The sequence below is a fragment of the Bos indicus x Bos taurus genome, chromosome X, assembly GCF_003369695.1.
Source record: "Bos indicus x Bos taurus breed Angus x Brahman F1 hybrid chromosome X, Bos_hybrid_MaternalHap_v2.0, whole genome shotgun sequence".
Classification (NCBI taxonomy): Eukaryota; Metazoa; Chordata; class Mammalia; order Artiodactyla; family Bovidae; genus Bos; species Bos indicus x Bos taurus.
Window position 1 is genome coordinate 122,196,942 of NC_040105.1, and position 8,167 is coordinate 122,205,108.

General features: G+C 43.3%; 1 protein-coding gene across 1 annotated transcript; it reads left to right on the plus strand.

The window, feature by feature from the left end:
* The first annotated feature begins 4,569 nt into the window (after nucleotides 1-4,569).
* On the plus strand, nucleotides 4,570-7,737 carry LOC113887163 (uncharacterized protein CXorf66 homolog). The gene is made up of 3 exons (XM_027534089.1): nucleotides 4,570-4,695; nucleotides 5,374-5,530; nucleotides 6,717-7,737. Exons 1-3 carry the CDS (start codon nucleotides 4,608-4,610, stop codon nucleotides 7,555-7,557), a joined length of 1,086 nt encoding a protein of 361 aa, XP_027389890.1. The 5' UTR covers nucleotides 4,570-4,607; the 3' UTR covers nucleotides 7,558-7,737.
* Nucleotides 7,738-8,167: the final 430 nt, after the last annotated feature.

The following is an 8,167-nucleotide window of genomic DNA, read 5'->3' on the forward strand; positions in this document are numbered from 1 at the left end:
GTGGCCATTGCTGAGTTTTTCAAATTTGCTGGCATATTGAGTGCAGCACTTTCACAGCATCATCTCTCAGGATTTGGAATGGCTCAACTGGAATTCCATCACCTCCACTAGTTTTGTTCGTAGTGATGCTTTCTCAGGCCCACTTGACTTCACATTCCAGGATGTCTGGCTCTAGGTCAGTGATCACACCATCGTGATTATCTGGGTCGTGAAGATCTTTTTTGTACAGTTCTTCTGTGTATTCTTGCCATCTCTTCTTAATATCTTCTGCTTCTGTTAGGTCCATACCATTTCTGTCCTTTATTGAGCCCATCTGTTCATCAAATGTTCCTTTGGTATCTCTGATTTTCTTGAAGCAATCTCTAGTCTTTCCCATTCTGTTGTTTTCCTCTATTTCTTTGCATTGATCGCTGAAGAAGGCTTTCTTATCTCTTCTGGCTATTCTTTGGAACTCTGCATTCAGATATTTATATCTTTCCTTTTCTCCTTTGCTTTTCACTTCTCTTCTTTTCACAGCTATTTGTAAGGCCTCCCCAGACAGCCATTTTGCTTTTTTGCATTTTTTTCCATGGGGATAGTGTTGATCCCTGTCTCCTGTACAATGTCACGAACCTCATTCCATAGCTCATCAGGCACTCTTATCTATCAGACCTAGTCCCTTAAATCTATTTCTCACTTCCACTGTATAATCATAAGGGATTTGATTTAGGTCATACCTGAATGGTCTAGTGGTTTTCCCTACTTTCTTCAATTTAAGTCTGAATTTGGCAGTAAGTTGTTCATGGTCTGAGCCACAGTCAGCTACTAGTCTTGTTTTTGCTGACTGTATATAGCTTCTCCATCTTTGGCTGCAAAGAATATAATCAATCTGATTTCGGTGTTGACCATCTGGTGATGTCCATGTGTAGAGTCTTCTCTTGTGTTGTTGGAAGAGGGTGTTTGCTATGACCAGTGCTTTTTCTTGGCAAAACTCTATTAGTCCTTGCCCTGCTTCATTCCGTATTCCAAGGCTAAATTTGCCTGTTACTTCAGGTGTTTCTTGACTTCCTACTTTTGCATTCCAGTCCCTTATAATGAAAAGGACATCTTTTTTGGGTGTTAGTTCTAAAAGGTGTTGTAGGTCTTCATAGAACTGTTCAACTTCAGCTTCTTCAGCATTACTGGTTGGGGCATAGACTTGGATTACTGTGATATTGAATGGTTTGCCTTGGAAATGAACAGAGATCATTCTGTCATTTTTGAGTTTGCATCCAAGTACTGCATTTCAGACTCTGTTGTTGACCATGATGGCTACTCCATTTCTTCTGATGGATTCCTGCCCGCAATAGTAGATATAATGGTCGTCTGAGTTAAATTCACTCATTCCAGTCCATTTCAGTTTGCTGATTCCTAGAATGTCGACATTCACCCTTGTCATTTCTTGTTTGAGCACTTCCAATTTGCCTTGATTCATGGACCTGACATTCCAGGTTCCTATGCAATATTGCTCTTTACAGCAGCAGACATTGCTTCTATCACCAGTCAGATTCACAACTGGGTATTCTTTTTGCTTTGGCTCCATCCCTTCATTCTTTCTGGAGTTATTTCTCCACTGATCTCCAGTAGCATATTGGGCACCTACTGACCTGGGGAGTTTCTCTTTCAGTATCCTATCATTTTGCTTTTTCATACTGTTCATGGGATTCTCAAAGCAAGAATACTGAAGTGGTTTGCCATTCCCTTCTCCAGTGGACCACATTCTGTCAGATCTCTCCACCATGACCCGTCCATCTTGGGTTGCCCTACGGGCATGGCTTAGTTTCACTGAGTTAGACAAGGCTGTGGTCCTAGTGTGATTAGATTGACTAGTTTTCTGTCAGTATGGTTTCAGTGTGTCTGCCCTCTGATGCCCTCTTGCAACACCTATCGTCTTACTTGGGTTTCTCTTACCTTGGGCGTGGGGTATCTCTTCACGGCTGCTCCAGCAAAGTGCAGCCAATGCTCCTTACCTTGGACGAGGGGTATCTCCTCACCGCCACCCTTTCTGACCTTCAACGTGGGATAGCTCCTCTAGGCCCTCCTGTGCCTGAGCAGCCATGGCCTGGGGTTGGTCCTCCCGCCCACCACCTCTGGCCTCGGGCGTGGGGGCGTGGGGTAGCTCTTCCAGCCCGCCCACTGCCCCTGGCCTCGGGCTTAAGGGCGTGGGGTATCTCCTCCCGGCAGCCCCCTCCCCGCCCCCGACCTCGGACGTGGGGTAACTCCTCTTGGCCGCCGACCTTCGGGCATGGGGTCCTCCCGGCTTCTGCCCGTGATCTCGGACATTGGGTAGCTCCTCTCCGCTGCGTTTTAGCGTGCCCGTCGCAGCCACCTGGAATTTAGAAAGATGGTAATGATGACCCTGTATGTGAGACAGCAAAAGAGACACAGATGCACAGAAGAGTCTTTTGGACTCTGTGGCAGAGGGCGAGGGTGGGATGATTTGGGAAAATTGCATTGAAACATGTATATTATCATATGTGAAATGAATCGCCAGTCCAGGTTCGATGCATGATACAGGGTTCCTGGGGCTGGTGCACTGGGATGACCCAGAAGGATGGGATGGGGAGGGAGGTGGGAGGGGGGTCCAGGATGGGGAACACGTGTACCCCCATGGTGTATTCATGTCAATGTATGGCAAAACCAATACAATATTGTAAAGTAATTAGCCTCCAATTAAAATAAATAAATTTATACATTTTAAAAGAAGAAACATGTATATTACCATATGTAAAATAGATGACCAGTGAAAGTTCAATGCATCAAGCAGGGCACTCAAAACCAGTGCTCTGGACAACCGAGAGGGATGGAGTGGGAAAGGAGGTGGGAGGGGGGTTCAGGATGGGAGCGTCACATGTACACCCATGGCTGATTCATGCTGATGTATGGCAAAACCCACCACAATATTATAAAGTAACTATCCTTCAATTAAAATAAATAATTTTTAAATAAATAAATAAATAAAAACCACACACACACACACACAAACCCACCTCAAATCAAGGGTCATCTCCTCCAGGACCCCCCACTTTGAAGAGATAGTCCTTTTGCATGATCTTGTGGCACTGTATCCTGTGACATCACTGCCTGCATATGACATTACACACCCTGTGTGCATGCATGCTAAGTCACTTCAGTCGTGTCCAACGCTGTGTGACCCTGTGGACTGCAGCCTGCCAGACTCCTCTGTCCATGGGATTCTCCAGACAGGAATACTGGGGTGGGTTGCCGTGCCCCCCACCTCCAGGGGATCTTCCTAACCTAGGGATTGAATCCACATCTCTTACACTGGCAGGCGGGTTCTTTACCACTAGCGACGCCTGGAAAGCCCATTATATACACCATGCTGTGCTGTGCTCTGCTGTGCTGCTGCTTAGTTGCTCAGTCATGTCTGACTCTGCAACTCCACGGACTGCAGCCCGCCAGGCTCCTCTGTCCATGAGGATTCTCCAGGCAAGAATACTGGCATGGGTTTCCATGTCCTCCTCCAGGGGATCTTCCCAACCCAGGGATTGAACCCAGGTCTCCCACATTACAGGTGGATTCTTTAGTGTCTGAGCCTCCTGGGAAGCCCAAGAATACTGGAATGGTTAGCCTATCCCTTCTCCAGGGGATCTTCCTGACCCAGGAATCAAACCTGGTTCTCCTGCATTATAGGCAGATTCTTCACCAGCTGAGCTACCAGAGAAGCCCCATTACATAACCTAGTGATTGGTTATTTACATGTCTGTCTCTCCCTTTAGATTTCCAACTCTTAAATGCAGGGACTGTGACTGTCTGAATGCTCATGCTTAACACAAAGCTTCCTGTCACATAGATTTCCAGCATGCTTTTGTTGAAGCAATGAATCGTCGTCCATGCTACCTCTCTCTCCTTCATGCCCTATGGCTTGCCCTTCCTCAAGTCCTACCCACATCAAAAGACATCTCCAATACATTAATTACTCTCCATCTTTACAACTCTGCTTCAAGCCACTATCCTCTATCAGGTGGACCTACATAACAGCCTTCTAATTGTCTAAATTACTTTAACCCTAGCAATCTAGTTCCCATACAAGAGTTGATGGGGTGGGGGCGGGGGTTGGGTCTAAATTGGAGAGCTCATCATGTCACTCACTAGCCAGAAAGTCTTTAGTGGTACCCATTAAAAGCAGCTCAATAAAAAGCTTGAGGGACATTAAAAATCTTAATTTTAGTAAGAAAAATTCCTACAAACTTATACCCCAGGATGATTTAACCTCTAAAACACATTAAGAACTACTATAGGGCTGTAAGGTGCCTCCTTAACATTTAATAAAGAAAAATAGTTCTTCAGTATCTAGAGCTAACTCATTTTCTCTGCCTTCTGTGCTTAATAATGCCTAAAACTTTTTGATTTAAATCTGATAGAATATTTGATGTAATGGAGAAATAAAGGATTAAAAGTCTTTTCATAATATTTGTACCCAGGAGCTCATGTGTCACCATGGTGAGATTATGCTGTCAGGATATGACATAGAATGATTATGAAGTCATAGGCCCCTATAACAAGCTGAGCCATTTTAAATCCAGCAGTTTCCTTGGGAGAGGAAACAGGACAACAAGGTCCTGGACATGAATCTCTTCATTTATGTCCTCCTTTTATCAATTTGGACAAGTAGTTGTTTAGATAGAAATGAAAGCAATGGATCTGCTACTGCAGGTATGTCCCTAACCTTAAAACCTAGAAATTATGATCTATTATGTTAAATGTATTCCAGTACTTAATTAGACAAGCTAGCTGTGTATAAGAAATCTGCTGTTTATTCTACTTTACTATGAGTAGGTCTTCGAGAATTTCTAGGACAACACCTGAAAGTTTTACTTCTGTGTAAACATTCCAAACATAGAAACATGAAGAGTACAGCCTTACTGTCCCCTTTCATTCCCCTTCCCCACCCAATCCACCAACCCCTGCCCCTTCCCCTCCAGCCATACCAGAAAATTCTATGTGAATGAATCTAGCATGGTACCTAACACATAGTAGGTTTCAAGAACTGTGTTTTCTTGTCCCATCCCTTTTCCCACCATACACATTCACACACACATCAACACTCCAGTGCATTCACACATTCAAATACCTAGGTAATGGGTTGAATAAGCCATGACGTGGGGTAACCTAGGTAATTATACTGATTAGCCAAAGACAGCTCCCAGATTTGGCTTGTAGACTGTGGCTGGCTGGGGAGGTGATAGAGGGAGGAATTTGGCAGTGGTTATCATGCTTAAAGAAATAATTGATGATGAGATTTGACTTGGATCTGCAGTAACAAACCCCCATCAAAATGGAAGCAAACTTGGTTCCCAAGCACATTTTCTAATGATACATGTTCTTTCATAGTAACTACACATGCTGAATTCAAGCAGACCAAACTGCAGGAATTACGGCGACGTCTACTCATTATTGTAATTGGTACCCTTATCACTGGCTATATGGTCTCGTGTACCTGCTTGCTTCACTATAGCTGTGATAGCGAGGAAGCCCATACAGCAGCCAAGTAAGTCTTACACCTTTGAATAAAAGTACAAGGTTGTGGGGAGGCACGCGTTCTTCACTATACTCTATAACTGTGAGAGCGGGGAAGTCCCCAAAGCAGCAACATTAAGTCTTACACCTTTGAACTAAAAATACAAAGTGGCCGGGTGTAGGGGTGAGGTGAGGAGGTGGGTGTGCATGCGCATGAGGAACTGTACCTGCACACGCATGCGCACTCACACGTAAGCGGGTTCACTGTTGTTTTGTTACTTACCATTAACTTGAGACTTCAGAAGAGCTACCAACATCTTGTGGGCTGGATATGTTCACTTAAATGAAGCTCTTAAATTATCTCAAGTACATTATCAACTTTAGCCAAAACTATCTCCTATTCAGGGTTCACTTGAGCCCCAGGCTGCTAATTTCATTGTAAGTTGAGTCTATGAAAAGAGGGAATGACTATCTAAATAAGACAGAATCAAAATCTTCTCAGGGGAGAAGGAGTTGGGTCTCTGCATTCCAAAGATAGTAACACATTTTGGATAATCTATCATTTTGAGATGTAATAACATGAAAAATTTTCAACTGTGTTCAGTGATTCTAGTCCCTGGCTTTAATATAGGAGGATTAGGCTGGCACTTGATATACCAGGTCTCTAAAAATTTCCCAATCCAAGGACTGGTGACTGAAATATACCACTGTTCTATTCCTTCAGTTTTAGAGTTAGCTTGTGAGGATTAATATGTATGGTTACAAACCTTGATGGTGTAAATATGATAGGAAAACAATGAATTTGGTCTAAGACTTTTTTATGTGACAGGTTGTGACATTTGTGCCTCAGTTGCATATCAAGTTGTGGCTTTTTTGTAAAAACTATAATTTCTGGATTAGATAAATTCTCTCTCTCCCTCTCAACAGTAGATTTGAAACAAGTTTGTGTCATTGCGTATATAGACTATATGGTTATCCACTGTGGTTGAAACAGCAAAATTAAGAAAAAGAAAAAGAAAAAGCATTCAACACGAGTTCAAACCTGTAACCTGACTCATAGTTTTCACCACACTCTGATTCTTACTGTGTTCAATTTTCCTGCTAGAGCCACAAAAAGACCACAAGTCTAAATTGACACAATAGCCCATATTTTCTGGTAACAGCAATCTTACTCCTCGGATTTAAATTGTCATATTCCAAATCCTCTGTATTTTCAGGGACAAGAAAGAAGATATCACCATCAAGGCATCCAGGTCATCTAAAATATCATTTACTGACTCCAAGTCACCGACTGCTGGTCTGGGTGATCCAGAAAGACAATCCGTGGTATCCAGAATAGATAAGTCATCTGGGCCCTCAAGTCCACGAAAAGTTCCTTCAAGTGCAGAAAAGTTAGTCAGGCCCTCGAGTCAAAAAAAACCATCCAAGCCATCAGCTCCCAAAAAAGTGTTAGGATCACCCCCCCAGGAAAAGTTGCATAGAACACGCAGTCGAAAAAAGACACATAGGCAGGCTCATGCCCATAAGCCAGTCAGTCAGGTCAGTCCATCCTATCCAGAGAAGGTCATCAAGCCAACTTGGCCACTAAGTCTACAGTGTCGGGCCAAGCCAACCAAAACTCCTCTACCCTATCCAAAGAATCAAAGCTTCCCTGAGCAATCAAGTGTAGATAAACTGACCAAACGCCAGAGATATCTTAAACTAAAATGCCCAGCTAGTGCAGGTAGGGCAGAAATATTATCTAGGCCTCATCCAGTGAAGTTTTGTCGATGCTACAAGGAAAAGTGCCTTGTTTGCAGAGCTGTTTCTGAGCCGTTCATCACTCATGTTTCAGACGCAAATAAAAAGCATGTTCCAGTTCCACTGTTTTCACGCGAATTGAAGCACTTTTACAAGTCATATAAAAAGAAACAACCCAAATACAACACACTGTATGGCAACATGAGTGACAGTGATATCACAACATACAACAGTGATGGTGAGAGTGACAGGGAGGTGATTATAATGTGCAATATAAAATGCAAGGCAGACATCTATAAAAACTCCCGAAATAATTAAGGGATCAAAAGAAAGACCACCCATGCAGAAGAAGCAAGCTTCTATGAATTATTATATGCTCACCATATTTAAGAACCTGGTAGAGGAAAACTCTACTTGGTATCACTATTGAGATTAGACTTATATCCATCTCGAGGCAATTTACTTGAAAAATAGTAAATAAATGTGTGACATAACAACTGATTTTGTTGTAATTATTATTGTATTTTAGAGGTATAAATCTCTTTGGGAGGTATCTTAGATCTACTTGGGCAAATTCTGGGAGATGGTGAGGGACAGGGAAACCCAGCCTGCTGCAGTCCATGGGGTCGCACAGAGTTGGACACGACTTGATGCCTGAACAACAACAATGTAGATCTGGTCACTTGGATGGGCTTCCCAGCTGGTGCAGTGGTAAAGAATCCACCTGCCAATGGAAGAGATGTGGGTTTGATCCCTGGGTTGGGAAGATCCTTTGGAGGAGGAAATAGCAACCCACTCCAGTAGTCTTGCCTGGGAAATTCCATGGACAGAGGAGACTGAAGGGCTACAGTCGATGGGGTCGAAAAGAGTTGGACACAGGCACACGCTTAAATGCGAACCAGTCACACACACACACACACACACACAA

Bases quoted from the DNA above. Each gene is read 5' to 3' on its own strand.
- LOC113887163 (XM_027534089.1), top strand. From the start codon at position 4,608: ATGAATCTCTTCATTTATGTCCTCCTTTTATCAATTTGGACAAGTAGT. The intron at 4,696-5,373 runs GTATGTCCCTAA...GTTCTTTCATAG, and splicing joins CAATGGATCTGCTACTGCAG to TAACTACACATGCTGAATTC. The intron at 5,531-6,716 runs GTAAGTCTTACA...CTGTATTTTCAG, and splicing joins GAAGCCCATACAGCAGCCAA to GGACAAGAAAGAAGATATCA.